Raw genomic sequence first — 22,864 nt, 5'->3', positions numbered from 1 at the left:
TAAATAAATAAAACCTTTTCTTTTTCCATTGACTCACAGATAAAATACATTTTGTTTATCAAATAGACAAATATCTAGAAACACAGATTTTTGGATCAGCTTTGTGCAGTCAACCCCAAAGGTCCCATTTTAACCCTGTTCCCAACTATTTTATTTAATTTCCATGTCAAATTGGACTTTTTTTTTTTCAAAGTAGCCTTATTACCTCCTGGCTACACAAGCTGCTAACAGGGTTTACAAAAGTTGGCAAACAATAAATGGGGACAAACATGTCTTCAATGTGTGTGTTTATGTCCTTGTTAAAGTTAAGCAGAGACTTACTGAAAGTTCACTTTATCTACTTGGAACCTCGTCTCGAAAATCCCTGAAGTTAACACTCGGCAGCGTAGCAGGTCCTACACGTAGTGAACACAAAGAAACAAAACATGCAGTTCAGGGAAAGGAGGGGGAAAAAAGAAAGAAAAACAGCAGGCAGGGTTTTGCTGGTGATTTATACATTTAATACCGAGTACACTGGCAGGAGAACTGACCTGGTCTGTTGGCGTGTAGTCACTCTGTCTTACAGAATCAATTCTGTCCAGGAAACTGCAAAGGAGGGAACAGAAGAGTAGTTAAAGTTTGTTTGTCTTCCAACCATTTTGTATGTGCTGCGGAAAGAGTCATCAACATAGAAAATGTAAAGTCACTAAACTGTAAAACTATAAAATAATTGACCATTGTTTTCATAAATACGTCGTCTTCACTGAACTAACCCAAAAATATAACTCCAGATCTGATCAGCTGGAAACTACAAATGGCACATAATGCATTTGGCTATATCTGTGCAGTACATTAAAATATTTACATACTACACTGAATGCTGCAGGAAACGGCTGCCATGTCTGACTCCTGTTTTAGGCCTGCTAGGCCGGTGTTAAGGCAGCTGTATGCCACAAGAGGGCAGGCCTGCTCAGTCTGGGCTATTTTGGTCTGTCTCTAGCCAGAGTGATTACATAAGGCGGTTACTGTGGAGGTTAGACAGCTTGCTGTTGCCATCTCTTCACTACTGAGAGAGCATGTGCAGCGGTAGCAGCAGCAGCTGGGCCTCTCTGCAGCACAGCAGGCAGGATGAGGACACCGAGGCTGGGGACACATGGTCACGCAGGCCCCTGGATCATCTGGATCACATCATGAAAAGACTCCAGCAAGGCCGGTCCAAGGGCCATGATACATTTAAAATACACCACGGGTATTTGAAAAGACAAGGTGCAATGTTATTAAGAATAAGTCCACGAGCCAAATGTATAGATCAGCTGTTAATATTTCAACATTATTCTTTTTAACACGGATTCACTGATATCTAGCTTGCTGTTGTTAACAGCTTTACTATTAAGCAACACTGAATGACAGGGTAAGAAATTAACCAACAACAGGGCACAAAGCAAAAATGCTTTTTACAATACAAATGTGCTTACTGCACAAAATTCATGTTACTTGCAAAAAAAAAAAAAAAAGCTATAAACTGCGCTCTCTCGCACACAGTTTATATGATTTAATGATTATTTACTTTCCTAAAGTAAAGTGACAACAATTTAAAAAGTTTTTCCCCCCCTTTTTTTTTTCTTTGTGAAAAACAAAAACCAAAAAAAGCAAAACACTGAAGATGTGAAAAATTCAATTTCAATTTACTTTTATTTATGTAGCGCCAAATACAACAGTCGCCTAAAGGCACTTGTATGGTAATGTAAAGATCCAACAATATTAGAGAGGAAAAACACCAGCAATCAGATGACCCCCTGTGAGCACACTCTTGGAGACAGTGTAAAGGAAAAACTCTCTTGTAACAGGAAGAAACCTCCAGCAGAACCAGGTTCAGGGAGGGGCAGCAAACTATAATATTTCTATTATTATTTTGGAGGACTATGGGTTAAACAATTTAAACAACTGAAAATGTCACTTTCCCAAAAAGCATATACATTATCCCATCACCTGATTGATTACTCCATCAGGAAGAGAACATCTGAATCTCCATCACCCTGCTTTATTTCAAATTAAATCCAAAGTGCTCCAGGTCACAGCCATGCCATATGGCAGACACATTTTATAGAAAGAATGGTACAAAGTGTCTGTCAGAGCAGAGGGGATAAAAGTGTGTACATCTTACAAAGTTTCCTCATCTACATCTGAAGCTGGTGAGTGATTCTAGTAAGTAGGACACAGATGTGGACCAAACAGGCTCCCCCTCACATCCTTCATTTTCTACCCAAACGCTCGCCAGCTTCACATTATCACAAGACAGCCAACACGGCTGCGGTGCACAGGAAACCCAAAGCGTCAGAAGATCCGCGTTCAGGTTTAGAGTTTTTGTAGTCAGTTCATTTTCACTTCAGCCCTACAAGTAGCACACCTAACACACCCAATGAGAATTAAATAACCGAGAATGAATGCTCTATTATGAACCATTAGATAACAGAGACGCTGCTCATGTGCTCCGACAACAATGTTTTCATCACACCAACTGTTTCTGCCCACAAAAAAGGAGAAGTAAGGCTATTTTTGAAAGAGCACTCCACTTTCTCACAGTAAATACATATACATGAACAGTAAATACGCTTGCAGGATGATTACGTTTAACATATGCAGTACAGAGAAAAGGAAGGTCACATCTGAAATGAACTCTAGCAGTTCACTTGGAAACCAAATACGCCATCATTATTTAAAAAAAAATAAAAATGCTGTCCAAAATCAGCCGGTTATACATTGCATTTGACGTCCAAAATACATGTATGTAATGTAATTTCTTTTTGTGCCGTTTTAATTATGCAATATTTAAGTAAGTAACAGATGAAGTGCTCAGGACACATTACCATAGCCTGAGTTGGGATTTAAAAATTGTCCTTTTATTATTTTACTACCCTTCCTCTCCATTGGATCAACACTCTAATCCAGCATGTAAAATTCCCACAATTCTTTAATGTCTTTGATTTACAACCTGACCTTTGAAGGTGAACCGTGAATACACGTTTTAGACATTCAATTCAGCCTGAAAATCATCTTTACAGACCTGACACATACACCAGAGACGTTTATGGACATGGTTTGCTTTGTAACGAAACGTCACAATCCATGTGGGATTTTCTATCTTACATCTTACATCTTGTATGGTTACGTGTCTCCCTGCATCTACCATCTCTTTGTCTATAATTCTATTATGTGTATAATGTTAGTGGTTTGAGTCCTGAATAAACAAAACTGGCCAGCGTTTCCCAGGAAAGGAAAAAAAAAAAACAAGTAAACAATAAAATCCACATCATCTTGTGTTCAGTTTGAGGAGTTTGTGAAGACAAGTAAAACTAGTGTTTTTGTTTATTTTGTTATATGGTTTTAGCAGGAAGCTGAAAATAACCTAAGGTAAGAGTCTCTTTTGGTTAGGATTATTTTTAGCAGCTCTTGCTGCCTTTAGCTTGTCCTATTTTTATTTTCCGCTTAGCTATATTATTTCTGTAGACTTCAACTCAGTAAAAGATGATAATTTTCCCCAAACCCATTTTCAAGTGGTTGTTAATGTTTCCCTTCCCCTGGGGAGCTGGGGTCGTAGCAATGAGAATTTAATTTTAAGTTATTTCTGACGAGTATAGAGGTCAATGATGCACATAGGCAATTACAGACAAATGGGCAGCAAAACACACACAAAAAACCCCCCAACCAGACTCTGTAAACAATGTGGGCTTCTGAAAATGTTTCATCAGGTAGGAAGCCAATTCAGCGTGAACATTTCATGAGATCAGGTCTCAGACTCACACTTTTCTTAGTGGTTAGTCTGCTGCATTAATTGTTTCCTCTATGAAATGTCAGAATATGGTGATGAATCAAAGTCCTAGAACCTGAGATGATGTAACAAAGATTTGTGATAAAAAAAAATAAAAAATAAATCTCAAAATATTCAAACTCAAATAGCTGATAAAAAGTATGAAGCTGACTTGCATCGAGGTTTTTTTGCTTTATTTTATAACTGTGATTAATGTTACAAGTTGTGAATTGTGAATTTAAAGGCTCTCGTCAATTCCTCTTCAATATTTCTTACATTTTAAGCTCCTTCAAAAGCATCATTCAAACATGCTTTATCATCTAAAACCAGAATACTCATGTTTTCCATAAGTCTGTCACCTTTTCGGTTGACGTGTTTGCGCGTGTTACACAATATATTATGCATTTAAGTACATATCACTTATCATTTATTCAATATTTTAAACAATTTCACCTGTCAACTATAAATTATCCAATTCACACATTCAGAAATACTCAATTACCAAAATAATGCCAGGTTAGTGATCAAGAAAATAATCAAGTTCACTTTGAGTACAATAACAGACAAAACATGATTTTAAATAAACACAAAGATGTGACGGATAAATAAAAATAAGCGCTGAGAGAGAGAAAACACGAATCTGTGGTTTAGAGCACAGCGTTTACTTTTTGTCCTGGCTCTGAAGTCATACAACATGAAGCACACCCATCATATTACACAATTAATTATATTATTTACCAATTAGCGCTTCTCTGGAGACGAGAAACACAACCAGTAAACCCCACTGCACTGCACCGTTATTTGAGACGGCGCAGTATATGTTAAAGTGTTCCTCCCTCACACACAGACACGCAAAAATACAGGCAAAGCCTTTTAAAATTCTCCAGCTTTTTTGCCCCATTGCTGCAACAATATGAGAGTATTTTTAGTCAGCCTTCCTTGCAGAAACCCAGCTAGGTTATAATTACTGAGTGCTTTGTGACTGCCATGTGACAGAAGTACTATTGGTAGAGCACTGGAGATCCAAATATAGTCTCTGTACCAGGCAAGAGGCTAGAAAAAGAAAAAGAAAGAGAAAAAACAAGAGTACTGGATCCAGGAAAAAAGGCCGAAAAAGATAACATTGATCATCAAGTGGCTGACCAGATAATGCCTTATCAAAAGGTTTCAGTGCAGTTTACAGTGACTACAGCTGTTCTGGTTGAGTGCTACAAATAGACGGGTTTAAGGTCCAGAGAAATCTGTGGTTTGTGCTCCGTTTCTTCAGTTTCCTCCAAGAACTGCTCAACGCTGGCGTTGGAGATCTTTGTGTGATGTGGTCATTTTGTCATATTTGTGGCTTTGGAGGGATAGCAGGCCGCCATTTTGCCACTTTGTTTTTAGCATGTGTACAATATATACACAGAAAACTATGCTTGGCATTTATGAATTAGTTTTATGACTTTAAAATTTGTTCACAACCATCAAACCACATTAAATGAGATGTAATTTCTCATTTGTTTTTAGCCTGGCACAGTAGCGCTCTTATAAAGAAGGCTTTTTACTGTTTCATGACAGTTTGTTCTCTGTATATATATTTAAAGTTAAAAAGAAAAAATACCAACAATCTGCTCTAACAGTCCCCCTCTTATTCTTTTTGTGTTGAGCTGGTGCTGTGGGCCAGCCTGTGTGCTATGTATAAACTTTGTTGTGGGCAGAATCATATGGATTGACATAAGAAATATACTACACAGCAAGTTCAATATAGTCAGACCCCACCAATAAGAGGCATCTTAACAATTTTTAGCTTTCTTTACCATTTTTGTTTACTTTCTAAAGCGAGGATGTAACAATTCCCAAAACTCTACTTAAACCACGGCACAAACAACATCATCACACGTCCCTGCTTGAGATGAGCTTTCACAGTGCTATCGTCAGGTTAAAAAAAAAAAAAAAAGCCCCTTTATGGCGCTAAATAGCTAAGCCGTTCATTTCACTTAGCAGTGCACCCCCTCTAGTTCTTCTATGCCATTTGTCTAGTCTTTCCATGAAACACATACACAAGCATTATTGCACATACGCAGGCTGAGCTTCACTCAAGCACTCCGATATGTTGAGGGACAGTTAATGCAAAGTGCCCCGGGCAACATGTTGCTGCCCAATGAGCAGAAAAGGGTGCAGGGGGAAGATTTTCATGGTGGGTATGTTTCCACCAAGAGCTCAGAGTCACTGGCCACCCAGCTCCACAGCACCTTCTTCGGGTACATGTTTGCCTTGCAACAGGCACAACAAGGAAACAACCAAAATAAACCAGATATCTGGAGGAGACGACCAAAATAGAACAGATCACTTTTAAATTTGTGCTAAAATCTAATTATGTGCATGAAAAAAAAAAAAAAAAAAAAAGCACGTGTCCAAAGCAAAACAAAATTGAAGACATCAAAAGACAGGAATAAATACTGAAAAAAAAAAAAAAAAATCCCCTCCAACACACTGGAAACCTTCATACCGACCCACAGCAACCCAGACTCATGTGCTCATTTGATAATTGGGTTGACTTTTTACAAATAGCGGACCATCTTTAATTAGCAGTTCAGAGGATCCGATCAATAGTTTCCATATTTTGAGCGCTCGGGCCAGTATAATGGACTCTCACTTTAGTCTCCAACTGGCTGGTGACAGCGCCTGAAAACACACTGCTGGACACAACAGACCCACTGCACTGTTTCTAACTGGTAACCCTCCATTTAAATGTTTTCTGTTTGAACTGTGCGTATTTTTATCTGTAATGTGCATTTAATTCAGTTTTGTATTGTGTACAAGTTGTATAGATCCAAGTCCCCAAATATTTTTCTGAATAAATGTGAAAGGCAGTTTTTCTTAAGCTGGGCTTAATTTAATCAAGCTTCAATACGTTTGTTGCTTAGAAAGTGGCTGAAAATAACAGAAGTCTGTGAATTTTACAGTTAAGAGAACACAAATTGAATTATATGCAGACTAGTTGTGGTCACCACATACAATTTAGTCTGTTTTGAGCAACAAAAAAAAAAAAAAAAAAAAAAAAAAAAAAAACAAACCAAACACATGCTTTCATACATTAAAACTAGGCAAAACTTGCCCCTTAACATGAGTAGTCAGCATCTTTTTTCATTGCATTGATTTCCAAGAGCATTATGGGTAATTAAGCCCTTTGAAAACAGCCATTTGCATGCAAAGTACAAACTGTCTTTGCATTTACTGCTTTAAAATCAAATATTCAAACCTCTTTTCACAGTTCAGTATTTCCCATTTTAACTGTGTTTAAATGAATTACCACTTTCTCTGAGGACTTTCCCACTTCTATTAACAACTGCGGCTATAAAATGTCAGAAGATGATTACAATTTCCAACAGCCAAAGATAACAAATTCAGGTGTCTACTTTTTCTCAAGCTAGCAGTGCTGGGGTTTTTCCTGCTTTGAGGAATTTTTGGTGTGCCCCCGAAAGGAAAGGAAAACTACCGGAATTTACTTTAGCATAATAGCCATGTTTATGAAATGGTTAGAAATAACAGGAAAATGCATAAACTTATGTCAAATAAGGCGACAGAGACTTTTTGCAAAAACATAATGCCATGAATTTACAAAAATTTCATAAAAACAAAAAGCAGCGTATTCTGTTATTGTTGCTGAAAACACTTTAGTAATGCAGATTTCTTTTTAAAAAATGACCAAAGAGTTGATTATATTTATATCAGCAGACTAATGTTTTCAGCTGTACTTGTACTCATTTCAAAAAGTCTAACCTAAACTAGTATCTACACACCAACTGTAAACTTAAAGAAGAACTTCCACTCAACACTTCATCTGTCTTCTCTTACAAAACACGCCCAGTATCCTAACAAAACTGGCAGCGCTGCACAGCTCGTCACATAACACGGCCTGTCCGATGTATTGAGCTGGTACAGCACGCAGGGCCACGTGCGGTGGGACACAGCGAAGGTGGAGCTGTGCAGGATCCCGGTCACCTGCTGGAAAGATCCAAGCCCGGGGGGTTCAGCTCATCCATCCAAACAGGAACACTGTGCAGTTTGGGAGATGGATCTGAAACTAGACAAATCCATCAACGGCTCAGTGGGTACTTCCTAAATATAGGAGCAAGAACGGAGACACTCCTGAAAGTCAAACCAAATCTTGTGTAAACAAAAGAGCCTGCTTTATCTCAAGGCCTCCATTTCGCCTTCCAGGCCGGCATCAAGTCATGGTTTTGAAAGGTGTTGTATAAAAATGTAAAATAGCCTGTAATGCCCTTTTGTCTCTGCTTAGTGTCTGTGTGGACCATTACATTACCTCTGTTTAAAATAGTCTCAGCCTCTGAATTGGAGCTACAGTGGGAACATTGGGAGTGAACTGTGTCCCATGTGGAGCTCCCAAATACAGTTCTCACTGTGCCATTGACTTATGGGTTTCTCTAAATAATATTGAAGCCCGACATCGATGCGCTGTCAGTAAGCTACTGAATGAGTCTGTGCCAGAAATAGAAAACCTAGTAAAAATAGTCTAAATCAACATTATCGAGCAGGTTTCAAATCTCTTGCCTGTAAACAACAGCAGCCTCTATGTCAAATTAGTTGTTCCGCTTGGAAGTAAACCAGTGACCCAGTGAAAATGAGCTTTTCCTCTTTTCCCCTAATCAAAAGTCAATAACCAATGACTAATATTAGACAGGGGCGTCTACAGTATCAGTGCAGATTGCATAAGCCTGAACTAAGCTCTACAGGCCTGAACAACCGGGTGATAGGAAATAATCCATAATGACAGAGGATGAAAGAAAACTCTGCACTAAACAGAGCTAATATTCTTTTTCCTTTCTTACTATTTAAAGATGAATTCAGCCTGAACTTCAGTGCGTATGATGTTTGTGTAGTTTGCAAACAGGCCTCCGGGTGGCATCCCTTCTCTCACGCTGCATGCAGCCTCTCTTCCACACTGACCCTGCCTGGTTTTAGCAGCTGGGTTCCCATGGCAACCCCAGACAGTCCATACCACTCCTCTCTCTCCCTCTCTTCCTAAGCCAGGCTGCACTTGTATCCTTCCATTCCCAGACGCGCTCATACATCAACACACAGCAGAACCGTGGCCTGCGCTGGCTTTCTATTACTGTATTTGTGTCACTGTTTACTGCATGTGTATGTTTGGTGGGAGACCACCACGAGCTCACGGCTTAGATTATTTTCCAAATCCACCTTCTCATGCTCACGAGTAAAATACAACCACAAGTTCTGGATGAATGGTCAAATCTGCTTACAGAGTGAAGTGACCAGGAAGTATCTGCGTGGCAGCCTTAATAAGAGCTGGATCGAATTCTCTAGATACTCCGGGAAGGTCCTTCAATGCTTCATTTATTTCCCGCTTTAGGAGAGGATACACTGGAGCATCCTTTATGAAAGGAAAGAAGCTAATGCTATCCCATAATTCATAGCAACCCACTTCGCAACCGTCATTAGAAACAAACGATCAACATAGCTGACAAGAGACACAGATCATGTAAATGTTAACAGTGTGTTTTCCATTTCATGTCATAACCTGCTGATGTGTTTTGTGAATGATGGATATTATACTGCAGCAATAAAATGTGGTTATCAGGATTTTGCGCTGTGTGCAGGCCGTAGATTTACATTTTTAAAAAGTGGACAAAACAAAGTGGAAGGACTTTGAAACTTAAAATATTCACTTTTTGTAGTCCATCTTCAGAGGTACACCACCATACTGCAGAACCATGTCACTGGCATCAACCATCACATTATTAAAGAAGCTTTTTGAGTGCAGTTGGACTCCCTGCACACCGCAGCTCTCTCTTCCCATGTCCTTATTAATTCTTTCCTTGATCTCCTGACATTTTCTATCAAGGTCAAGATAAAAGTATTAAGTAACTTCTTGAACCATTCAACCAAAATCAACAGCCACAATTTAAGTGAATGGGAGCTACGTAAAATGTTGTGTGATGCATGCAAAGAACACACCAAGTCAGGCAGAACTTCAGAGACAAAGTGTTGGTTGTGGCAAAGTTTAAAATACAAAAACAAAAAAACAACAACAACAGGGCATTAAACCACAAGAATAACTGAAACAGGTGTGGCCCAGGTGACACACATCAAAATGAAAATGATGCTTTACAACCAAGTGGTAAATGCAAACCACTGGTGAAACCGAGGCAGCCTTGTTTAAGCTATACACAGGGATAAACACATCTCACACAATCAAAAATTCAAACCACCTTAAAACGCAGCAGTTTAGTCCAGCTATTGTTTTAGATTAAATCATTCACCTGAATGGTTAATAGTTTCTGCCTTTGCTAGTTGGCAGCTGAAATGCTAGCATGTAAAACAAGCTCATATTTCATTATTTCATTAGTACTCCCTCTGTCTCGCATAGAGAACCACAAAACCCAGCACAGTTCTGCAGTTTTTTATTATTACTATTGGTTTTTTTAATCTAGTATGTCTCTGGACTGTGTCAGAGAAAAACTTCCATAAAACCCAACAGATGTGTGGACATCAACATGCAAGGTAAGAAAGTCTACTGCTGTCACCTGTGTGTGCCAAGCTTGCCACAATTAACCACACATTTCAGCAGCAATGAAAACGACTGAAGTGAATACTGAATAAAATGTGATTCAGCAGTCTCACACAACTCTCAAATATTGTGCGGACAAAGTTTAGCCTGCACTCAACTTTTATCTTTTTGTGGATTACTTTCTTAATTTTGGTTAATGTTCTTTGACTAGTAAATTAGTCACCAGGAACATCCCTCGTACAAATTAGTTCCCTCACATTCCTGTGATGCAAGCAGATCAGGGGAAATGGAAGAGACATGATTTGATGTGTTTGTGATTAGTGGGATGAGTGCATCGTGTCATTATTTTCCCAGTTAACAAGTGCAAAACAGGGTCAGAGGACTCAAACAGGTATCACAGATTATTGTAGTAGCGGGGGAAAAAAAAAACCTTACTCAATGTACTATTTAATAAAATTGTGAATACCTGCCACAAGGCAGACAGAACTTTCTACCTAGAAAAAAAACAAAACACTGGGCACACCTTGGGTTCTATGAGATGAGAGCACAATAAGTCTCCTTTGCTTTTCATTAGGCCAACATATTTGAAATATGTCTACCTAATCAAAGTCGTGAATTTGAAAATAAACACCAGTCATAAAAATCAGTGACACCAATATATCTGAAATGGTTCTTTAAAAAAAAAAAAACATCTCAACTGCAGCTCTGTCAACAAATCCTACATCCATTTCAGTCACAGCAACAGCAGCAGAAGCAGCAGCACTACAACTACTAGTAGTAATCTTCTGTGAATGTATCATGTCTGGTAAAATGGCACCAGATGCATTTTTATAACAAATACAGGTGTAAAGTAGAAAATATTAAACCAAGTTTAAATGTAACAATTTTTAGTAACGTCTAATATTTAATAATACACCCAAATACTGAAATATATATAGTCGAATCTTAAAACCCACACGACTGAGAAAATGAAACAAGGAAATGTAAATCAACTGATTACTTTGTACGGGCATTATATTCCAGTATTCACACATGGAGACTATTTCATAACATGCACATGTAAGTACATCTGTAACCTGTAGCAGCTGTGAAAGCACATCAGCAGAAGAATTACATTTCTGAATAAATATTGCTTTAGTGGAGAGTATCAGTCACTGAAAAACCACAACAGGAAAAGAAGAAGAGGAAGAACCGGATGTTCGCTGGTGTAGCATATTCTCTTTTCATGACCCTCTTAGACTTGGGTGGGGGGGGGGGGGGGGGGGGGGGGGATAGCCATGTCTACGTGGTTACTTTCAGTATAATAAAGCTGTAAAATCTCAGGTTACAAATGCCTGCAACAATAAATCACCCAACCAAGTGTTTACTTAAGTTAGCCTCCAAGCTACCTCTTTTAGCTCAGCCTGACAAAACACCCTACAGCTCAAACTGTCAACAAACCGCTGTGACACCAAAAAAAATATCTATATAAAAAGGTTTCTATTAATAGCATTGTGTCCCATTCTGACCACGTTCCACAGGAGGTGAAAGGTGAGGCTTGTTTGACTAGTGGCTGAGGTGGAGGGAGACCTTTTGCCTGGGTGTGGCTGGACACAACTATCCTCTGGACTCGCTGATAACTGGCCCTGCATGCTACTGAACGCATTGAGGCCAACCTTGAAGTGGTGCTCTGAGGGTTTGAAATCCCCATGTGTGACAAAACATGCTAAACACACATAGTCATGTGCCCCCTCGTAGATTCTGCATGGCTCAGAGTCTGTGTGTAGCTCACTCTGCTAGGCCTGGGAGAGAGTGTGGAGCCAATGAGGAGGCCTGGTCATGATTAGGCAGCAAAATGTATCCTCGCGTGTCAAACCTCACTTTGATCCATTCAGCTTCCCCTCTGTCTGTCTCAGCAGTGAAAGAAATGGTTGAGCTGTGTGGGTGTGTGCGTGTGTGTGGGGCAGGGGGAGACAGAGAAAGCAGGGAAGCATATGAGTGCATTCATACACTTACAATGATTTGTTTTATGTCAGGGCATTAAGAGAAAGTATAGTCAGGAAGTGTATAGTCTCCCTCTCACACGCACGCACACACACACACACATATATACAGAAACACACAAAACCAACACAGAGGCGTTTTGTGTCTCACCTTCTGCTACTGACCTTCCCTTTGTTTACAGCGCATTGCCGGGATACTCCCTTTGATTCGGCTTCGCACACGTGACCCTAGCCAGTTTCTGCTCTGCAGTGCTGCTGCTAAAAATAGCCTCAGCTTGCCCTGGCTCCACAGCTAGTTTACATAAGCTCTAAGGGGGGTGGGGGGAGAAAAGGGAGCGACATAGGGGGAGAGAGAGGAGGGGGAGTCTCAGTAAAGAGAGAGCGATAGAGAGCGAGGGGGAGAGAGGAGGAGTAAAAAAAGGGGGAGGAGGGAGGGAGGGAGGGGATGGGATCTATGGACAACCATTCCACAATCTCTGAGCAGGGAACCTGCAGCGCCACTGCTGTCCTCCAGCAGACTATGCCTTTACACTCCTGGTCAACAGCAGGGGGTGTGTGTGTGCGTGTGTGTGTGAGAGAGAGAGAGAGAAAGGTATTTGTGTATGTGTGTGGTCGGCGCACACAGTAACAGACTCACAGATATCCACCATTCACGAGGCTCGCTCTGTCTCTCTGCTGGACGTGCATTTTAACCCAAAAATAAAAAATCTATTTATAGCCTCCCCACCCCCCAAATCTTTAAGTGGAGCATAAGTTCTCATCGTCCTCTGCAGCACTGCTTACACTGAGCTTAAAACCGCCATAGTGATGATTTACTTTTTTCATACTGTACATTACGACACAGATTTACATGTTAGACACTTTAGCCAAAATGTATATCAGGTGCTATGGAAATGAGTGGTGTTTCTAATGTGATTCTCCTCAGGCTAAAAGAAGCTGTCAGAGCCTCTGGTCTCTAGAAACAAAATAAAAACACATTGGCAGTGTAGCCAATCTTGTGGCATGTAGCATGCAACGCAGGGCAGCTTTAGGCTTTCTTAACCGCTTTCAAATGTCCACCCAGGCTGGCTGTTTGAATCTATAACTCAACGAATAGACAAAACAATTAAGTTAGAGGAAAACTAAAATCTCAGGCACACATAGGGCATCACTTAAAACATCTTCAAGTAAAAAGCGGTTAACACACAGACACACATACACACACTCTCTCTCAGGGAAAAGGCTTGGCATGTGTTCTCATGTGCTCCGCAACATCCTCTCTGCTATCGCTTTCTGGCCTCAAGAGACGACTGAAAAGAGAGAACGGCTCGGTCCCACAGGGGGCTCTAACAACCTTAAGGACAGTGGTTTGTGTAGATGGTGTCCCACTGAGGTTGCAGCAGATCTGATCCTACATTTCAGTGCAAAACCACTCCTTCCTTTCCCTCAACTCACAGATACAGCCAAACACAAACACACACAGTTCCATAGTGCGTCCTTTGATTATTCCTCAGTCAGCTGACAGGAGGGTCATCTGATTTTAACAAGCGACACAAAGGTTTTTGTTAATCTGGATTATGGTTTTACATGACTCATTTTATGTACAAAGTATTTAATTTTTTTAATTAGTAATGTAGCGATAATGTAAATGAAAAACAGAGCTAGAAGAGTTTTAATTTGTTTGAAACCATTTAAAATTTGTTTACCAAGCATTCATGCCTTAAAAAAAAAAAAAAAAAAAAAGAGATAAAGCCGTAATTTTTTTAATGCCTTTAAAATGTTCTTACCCGAACAACAAGGTGTGCTGTTTCTATGGCCTGTTTGGTGGTTGAATCTAACATAATGAGGAACATTTGTTTGGTTGTTTACAACTTTAGAGCTGGGAAATAAAAAGAAAAGAAAAAACTCTCACCATAAAGCTACCAAAATGTTCCTCTTCCTCATTCATTTCTTCCTCCAGTCCACTTCCTACCTGCCAACAAATGCTTCTCTATTTTTCCATCAAAATAAAAACTACTGTGCCATTGGGATTCAACTCTGTCTAATTCTGGCCTGATACTGTACTTGAAATTAAAGTCAGGCCAATAGTTGATGTTTGTTTATATGTTTAAAAATTTTCATATTTCTGTCTGACTTAAAGTACATGGGTTTTAAAATCCCACCAAATATTAATATCAGTGTGCATCATGCACACAAGAAGTTTACAGTTGTCTCAAATCTGAAACATGCACACGCTACGAGTTTGAAAACACAAAGGCAGCAAAACTTTAAACTGTGATGCATCCAGTTTCTTGTACTTTAGCCACACTGTGCAGTGAGAAGAAAGGCAGAAAGCTGAATCGAAAAAAATGTGGATGGTGGAGGTTAACTCGCAGTAATATTTGTCAGCAGCAGTACGTTAGCTGACGTTAGCCTCAAAGGCAAAAATATTTACCACTGCCTAACAACACTGCTAATCCAGGACTAGCGGTGTATGTGAAGTTGTGTTGTTGGCACATATCACAAATCCTCTTCTCAACAGCCCAACTGACAGTTGTAGTAGCTTGTTGTTTCAAGGCTGCCGTTTCAAACTTTCATTTCTTTCAGACTTGCGTCTCTCATTGGCTGTTGTTAAAGTAATCATAACTATGTGGATTTTAAATCTTTAGACTGTTGGTGTTTCTGGAAGTTCTGTAAATCCTCACACAGCCAGCTTATCTAGGTTTGTCATCAGCACTGACAAAGGTCCCAAACCACTCCGCTGAATGACGGGACAGGTTAATAACGCCCAAAACTCCTGAAGCCAAGTCAAAAGAAGAGCTCCAATAATATATCAGACTAATATTGGCAATGGCCAACCCATCATCAGTGGGATTGTGCAAAGAAAAGCTTAAAAACCTCAAAACAAGTCTACTACATTGTTTGTAAAGATGATTCCTCTAGAAAAAAAAATGAAGAAAATATAAAAACACACAAAACAAATAAAGCCTGGAACATGTATCTGGATCAGCAAAAAGGTTTTAGAAACACTCATCTCAGCCAGAAATTCAGACATTACAAGTAAAATACAAGTCAAAATTGATGCAACAGCACAGATAAACCAACAGTTGTCTCTTTTGGTGATAGGCTGACATCAATCCATATGACCGGAAGTAGAAAATACCGCTGCACCTTTAGCATGACATGTTCTTACAGCCATCATCAGACTCACAAACCTCATGGACTGTGTTGACTGACAGAGATCAGTAACGTAGCTTTCATCCCGTGTGAAAGAAAATCTTCATAGTGTCAGTGTCATACCACTTAGATGATGCATAAATTTAAACTGTGAAAGTAACCCGAATATAACTTATGCAAGCAGCAATCCATACAAATCAACAGAGTCCATGAAGGTTTAACAGCTTCCAGGGGGACAAATATTTCTTATGTGATAAAAACAACTGATCAGAATAAAAGTTCTTACACTGAAACATAAACACAAGTAGAGTCATTCAGGCTCATCATTATAGGCGGTACATCAGATCAACTAAAACATTAAGAATTCAAGCAACTTATTGGTGACACAAAAAAGCAGCAGTGACATGCAGCCAGTGTATAAATATCGCTCTCTCTGGCTCTTCCATGAACAGAAGAGGCTCCTTATTGAGGAGAGCCACTGTTTGTGAAGCCTAGCCCCTCTGTTTCTGTAGGGCCTTCAGGGGCTGGGGCTGGCTGACAATGCCAACCATTCTTAGCACTTTACAGCCCCAGATGACTGTGTCAGTGGCCCCCAGGCTGGTGGCAGAGTCCCGTGACCAGCACTAAACCCCAGCCCCAGCCTAGTCAAGCCTTAGACTTATCCACCCACAGTCAAGCCCGATCTTCGGGACTCTGCAGGACAGTTGGATACCTGGCCCATCCTAGGTGTGCCTCTGCTGTGGCCATTTTCACAACATAACATCCTAACCTGATTAAACATGCACCACATGTCAATCACAAACTCAAATCCCAGTTTTAAACCTAAGAACCCGAAGTTGAGTTTTGAAACTTGCTTAAATTAAAAATAAATAAATAAAAAATTCTTAGTCAAAGCAGGCGTTTTCACATAACAATAACTAATTAGCAATTATATTAGCAACTAATTTGGATTTTTGTTTCCTGTTTTTGTACTTGATAAATAACAACTGAACAGTTTCAGTTTAAGAAACACTAATGACCTTAAAAACAAGCTTGCGTGTGTGTGTGTGTGTGTGTGTGTGTGTGTGTGTGTGTGTGTGTGTGTGTGTGTGTGTATATATATATATATATATATATATATATATATATATATATATATATATATATATATATACATCTATCTATCTATCACAGACTGTGGTACAAAGTCAGGGTGTATTATCAAAAGGTGACTCCATCATTTTCCATTTACAGAATAACATGCACTATGCTTACATATGTTTACAAATATAAAGGTGAGTGTCTATGTATTATTTTAAAATTCGGAAATAGCAAAAAAAAAAAAAAAAAAAAAAAAAAAAAAAAAAGCATAAAATCTTAACTATATCTATATCAAACCACCTCTTTATGAACTACATCTTTTGTTGCTGTTAAACCATCTAAAAAAGATTCAGATTCCTTTTCATTTGATCAAAGAACATTTGCCTGTTGTTTGTTTCATAATCCATACGCTAAATCTCTTAAATCATGCCCCTAAAAATTATATTATGATCATTTAAAAGACTAAAAAAATAGACAGACTAATAAAAAAAACAAACAAACAAAAAAAAAAAAAAAAACTGAAATGAAAACAGAGAAAAAAAACAAAACAAAAACACAAAACTATGAAACAATAAGACATTACAAAAACCCAACTCAATTTGTGAACTATAATGTACACACAAATCTTAGCATTAAATTATTGTGTTCCTGTTGAGACAAAGTCACCAGAGGAAGTACATGGTTGGCTGCTCTGAGTTTGTGGTACATTTATTTTAAAAAAAAAACAAAAAAAAAAAACAAACCTCTAAGGCATCTCAGGCCTCATCCTCATTGCAGGAATAAGCCCCAACTTGTTCACAGCCAATTTACTCAGTACCACCACCATCCAGTGTAGCTCTCCTCTGGCCCAATCCTGTTTGGCTGCTGCAGCCCAACATCCCAGCCATCATCATCATCAAGCACACTAACACAAGAGAGTTTCATACCAGCCTAAACAGCATCTAGCACTGGTATGATGATGAATCTCAACATATTATTTGTGCCATGTTTTGTGTCATATTTGCTGTGGGAACATTCACCACAGCAGCAGGCCTGGGAGTTCAGATTTGCGTGTGAAAAAGTGTTTGATTTTGCCGTTGACACATCCAAGGCATTGCGATGGAACCAGCCTGCCGCAGCTGAAAATAGCTTATAATCAATCAGCTGGCAGACACATATCTGTGCTCTTAAAACGTATAAATGTGCAATGCAGAGGCCAGATCGATGGGTGACAGGATTCCAAAAACATCGATATGGACATGCTCTTTGGCATAACAAGCGCCTGCCATCGGCCCGTACTTATTTCCTGTGCCTCTGTCCGATGGGCCATCCAGCGTTAGGCTGGCTGGAAAAAATATATCTGCCAGTGGTGCAAGGTCTGTGAAGGACAACACAAATGAAACAGAAGAAGTATATAATCCGCCCTTGTAAAATCTAAATATGACATCTAGCTAAATCTAACCAAAATGTGTTCTGGTGGCATTGTTGCAAAACCACAAATCGCAAAAAGTGAGCTACATATAGGTTATTTCCTTTTTGCTAAACCTGCATAGTGACTGATTAGCAAAACTAATTGCTATCAAGATCAAGGAGTCACCAGCACAGCCCCACTAATCAGCATGGTGTTTAAATATAAATAAAAAGAGAGTAAGATATGAAATAAAACTGAAATAAAAGTCATGACAATGCGGTTTTATACTATGTGAGTGTTACAAGCTTGTAATACAACTTGTGCTGACGTTTTCCAGGGAGAATCTTAGTATACTGCTAACATCAGAGGTAATAACCATGAGCAGAAAAACCTGCAAATAACCAAACAAGTTTAGATTCTCCCGCCATCTGAGGAACTGAAAACTCAAGTGAATTACTTTAGACGGCAATGTCCCCACAATCGTAGGACAACTCGCATGATCTGATATCCCTGTGGCGAAGTTGTTCCCACATCATCACAACAGTGTTGGTCCAGGATCAACACCACAACCAACCAATTACATTATCTCAGATTCCAGTTAGCATTACCTGAGAAGTTAGCTAATACTGTTAAAAACAACAACATAAATAACCCAAATTTAACTAACAGCAAAGTTAACCTGAATATATACCTGTTATATTGAATTGATTAATAAAGTAAATACTTTAAATGGTTACCATCTGTTCCAGGAGAGAGCTTTTTTTCCTTTTCCCAGCATATTCCAAACTTATGACATCACAACAACATGATGATGCAGGAACAACACCAGCACAGAGAAATCAGATACACCAGGACAACCCTGTTGTATTCGAGCAGGGCTAATGAAGCTAGCATGATTGTTAGCTTTGGTTGATACCATGTATGCCTCATGAACTGTGGAAACTTTGTGGTTTGATCAGGAAGGGCGTCCAGCATATAACTCTCATATCTATCAACCACTTGTTACAAGGGCGCAAGAGAAAATAGCTTTCTTTATATACCGAGTGCATGTGTGTCACTCTGTGTTCATACCAGTGTATGTGCTTCAGTGCAGCTTAATTCGCTCCGTTTCTGTTAATCCATTACATCTGTTTGTGTCACTTCTACTCTACGCTCCATTTTAACACAGCCAAAAATCACATTAAATCTCTTCTCACATAGTTTTCTTTTCCTAGTGTCAGGCAACAAAACAAGGTGAAATATTGACTTTAATGCAGCCATCAGAGTCAATATTTCCACCAATATTTTGACCACAGAGCGAACAGAGGCAAGCCATTTCCCAGGCCGCTGCTCTACACCGCTGAAATCCGGATTTCGTGATCTCGATGCAGTCTGGCAAAAATCTAACCCTGTTCTGAGAATGAAACTGTATTTACACATAAACCAAAGTGTCTCAGCTCTGTATAATGCGCTGCACTAATTAAATTGGCTATTTCTTTGTCACTTATTCCTCTTCCTAGGGGCGGGGCCAGCAGCCATTCCAGTTCAATTCAAAGCTACCCTCAAAGTTCAGATATCTATAGTGGGAAAATATGAGGCTAACAATAATGTCCCATAATCTACCACAATAAAGTGGTAGATTATGGGATCTTTAAAAAGCAAAGCCTAAACAACAAGAGACATTCACAAAAAAATAAAAAAAATACTGATATCAAAACACAAACATTTGATTTAATACACCCAGTCTCCAACAGAAGGACCTATGCTCCCTTTCTTTTAACCCAGTTGGCAGCTGAAGCAGTCTGCCACAACTTCCAGGATGGTTACTCAGAACAGTTCGTGGTCATAACAACAATAGGTGTGCATGTGTATATGTGTGGACCTTTACACATACATGTCTGTTGCCATGTAGGACAGAGTATCTATGAGAGTTCATACAGAGGTTAGAACCGAGAGGAAGTAAGCGAGAGGCTGTGGAGTCTGACAATTTCCAGCCTTCAATCAAAACACACGGCTCAGGCAACACAGGGATACTGTGAGGTTTCTGCTGAAAAGCAAGATTTAGGAACATGGTGCAAAAAGCCTAGCAGTTATCAAAATGGTTAGACCATTCATTTTTTTTCAAGATTTAATATTTCTGTTTATGTCAAATAAATTTACAGCACCACAGTTAGATTATTACACAACTTTATCTTTCAAAGAAAAAAACATTCTGAGATGAAAAGTCACAAAGCTTTAAGTTTAACAAATAAGGTAATGTTTATTCTAAAGATTTTATTTTGTGATAGAGAAAAAAAAAAAAAAAAGTAAAGCGGGGGCGAGAGATGGGGAATATAACACAGCAAATTGGCCTGGGGCGTACTCAAACCCATGCCGCTGCAGCCTTCGGTACATGGGGCACGTGCTAGAGGGGCGCCCCGATGATGATTCCTTGACCAAACATTATTGTATAACTGCCCAAACAGGAGCAGAGAGGCAGAGATAGGAGGATAAAATGACAGGCAGAGGAGAGCAGAAAGAATGAATGATATTTTTGTGGAGGAGGAGGATGAAAATAGAGAGGGAAAAAAAAAAATCTGACTTCAATCATTTGGCAGTATTCCCCCCCCCCCCATTCAAAACAGTAGATGTAGGACAGAAAAAGGCATAGCAACCAAGTTCAAAATCAATACACACAACAGAGAAGTCACACATGAAGCACTGAAACACTGTATGCTTTTCATTGTCTTCATTTTACTGTGTTAATGTTTGCTCATGTCACAGGACAGCTGTATTATCAGCACTCGGGCTAGCTGCAAGCCTCAGTGGTTTCAGCTATGACAATATTCCTGGAGATTTCAACATTCAGAAGCATTTGCAGCATTTGTGACGAGGAACTAACAAAGATCTGAAATGTTTATGGTACCACGATATTAAATGATGTCACCATGACACTGGGATATGGACTAAAATAAACACAACATGCTCTTTTCTTTCTTTCTTTTTTGCGCTGCCCTACAACACGCAGACTGACTCAGAGCAGCAAAGACAAACACAGGCAGAGTGGACTGTAACAGCTCCACCTTACAGATTCATGTGACTCTCTAACCATCACCTGACTTTTTCTCTTCTTTCTATGGACGCTCCTCACAGGCAGGGGAACAACAACAAAAGTTACATTAATGTTCGAGGAACAGAAGATATTTAGGGGAAAATTAAAAACTCTCTCTACACTCCAAACATATGAACACACCAGTCACTGATGTAGCCTGCTTGTGACCTCGAGTTATTAGTTTTGTATCTTCTAATGCGTTTTAGCTTTGAATTCAGTTTGGCTTCAGTTAGTTTCCAGAGTGGGCTTGCTTCTTCCAGTTTTTGTTAGTTTTAGTCTTTTCAATTATAAATATATATTTTAAGGGACAGGTATTTAAGAAAATTGTAATAGATGTGACATTACCACACCACTGTAAAGACATCCTAAGAACACTTCCTCTACATTTTATATTAATTCACTTTGTAAGTTCATTTATCTATTTATTTATTTTTCCCCCCCAAGTCTAGGTTTTTTTTGTTTGTTTTCTTTTTGTTTGTTTGGTTTGTTTTGTTTGTTTTTTTTTTTTGGGGGGGGGGGGGGGGGGGGGGTCAGTTAACTGCCAATGTTTTACCACACCTAGATTTAGTTTGCAGTTTTACTTTAGTTTACTATAATGACCTCGCTTTGATCGAACCCTCAGAGATAAAGGGAGCCAACCTTTGGGATGGGAGGGGACTCCTGAGCCCACAGCATGTACATATCCTCATATTTACATGTGACTCCAGAGGTGAGTCAGAGGAGAAGCAGAAAGAGAGCACTGTAATCAGTGAATCCTTTTGCATATCCAAACTTCCTTTTACAGGGAACAGAGGGGCCCTTCCTAGTGTACAACCAGCTCCCTATGGTGGCCCAAAGTGCTTTAGGAGCCGTAAAAACAATCCGGGACTCTCCTCAAAGTGACATCAGTTTCAGCACCCTGCACACTGCAGTATCAGTACTTACTACATCTACAGTTCAGCTGGACTAAGATCGTAGCTGCTACACTTTACACTGTTATTTAGTGAACCAACCCGAAGGTAGATGTTTGTCTTACTTAAACAGTTGAAAAATACTAGCTTTAACTAGAGCAGGGATAGTGGCCTAACAAAGGGACTAATCTGGCCCATCTAATGGATTGGCAAATTGTAAAAGTTGCTATTAAACAAGACCTATATGCTGGACAGTATTTGGAGGATCACTTCATGAGAGCCCAAACTGTTCCTTTCATGTCTACATCATTGACATTATAGATAGCCAGCCATACAAAACCAAGGAATGAAAAAAAATTAGGCATTTTTTTTACTGTTATTATTCCATTCAATAACAAAATTCCTGTTTGTTTTTTTTACTTTGTTTTTTCCCCAAGTTAAGAGAAATTCTCACCTTTTTTTAATTATGTGAAAGAGCTGCCAACTAATGTTTCTTAGAGCACAGTTAAGCCAAAGCCCACCAACAGGTTTCTTTGATTTTCTACATAAGTATTTCTTTACGATTATGTTTCTCAAAACTGCACATCTCAGGCTGTACATCAGTTTTGCAACAATAACAACAATCACCACCACAATAACAACAACGATAGCAATGAAAACAGAAGACCCTCAGAAAGTTTCAGCTACGCTACTTAATACCAAAAAGAAAGAACTGATTTAGAGGCATTTAATCAGTTATAGATTGCAGGAAACAGCCGTCTAGCCAAGACCAAATTTAACTTTATGTGGTTTATGTGCTAAACTGAGTTTGACACCCCCGAACTGCAAGATTACACCATCATTACCTAATTACAGTTTTCAATAGAACAGCTTCAATAAATTTAACACTGGGGCATTTTAATACAGGTCAGACCAGGCTTTGCATATTGCCATGGAGAAAAGCCAAACACTGATATGAGGAGAGATATGCTAAATTTTCCAATGGACAGCTACAGCTC

General features: G+C 39.2%; 1 protein-coding gene across 2 annotated transcripts in view; it reads right to left on the bottom strand.

Moving 5' to 3' along the window:
- Positions 1–22,864, bottom strand: part of gnal2 (guanine nucleotide binding protein (G protein), alpha activating activity polypeptide, olfactory type 2) — a 53,961-nt gene that overhangs the window by 7,191 nt on the left and 23,906 nt on the right. For both annotated transcript variants that reach the window (XM_085253634.1, XM_085253635.1), the window contains exons 6-7: positions 531–585; positions 322–395 (exon numbers count right to left, since the gene is read on the bottom strand). In XM_085253634.1, the coding sequence (XP_085109760.1) occupies positions 322–395; positions 531–585 (129 nt within the window). The remainder of the gene's footprint in view (positions 1–321; positions 396–530; positions 586–22,864) is intronic.

The sequence above is a fragment of the Mchenga conophoros genome, linkage group LG18 (genome assembly GCF_057382185.1).
Source record: "Mchenga conophoros isolate Kocher_MC1m ecotype Shallow Benthic linkage group LG18, M_conophoros_male_GT1.1, whole genome shotgun sequence".
In the NCBI taxonomy this organism is placed as follows: Eukaryota; Metazoa; Chordata; class Actinopteri; order Cichliformes; family Cichlidae; genus Mchenga; species Mchenga conophoros.
Note: the sequence above shows the minus strand (reverse complement) of the source record. Positions and strands in the feature narration are given on the sequence as shown.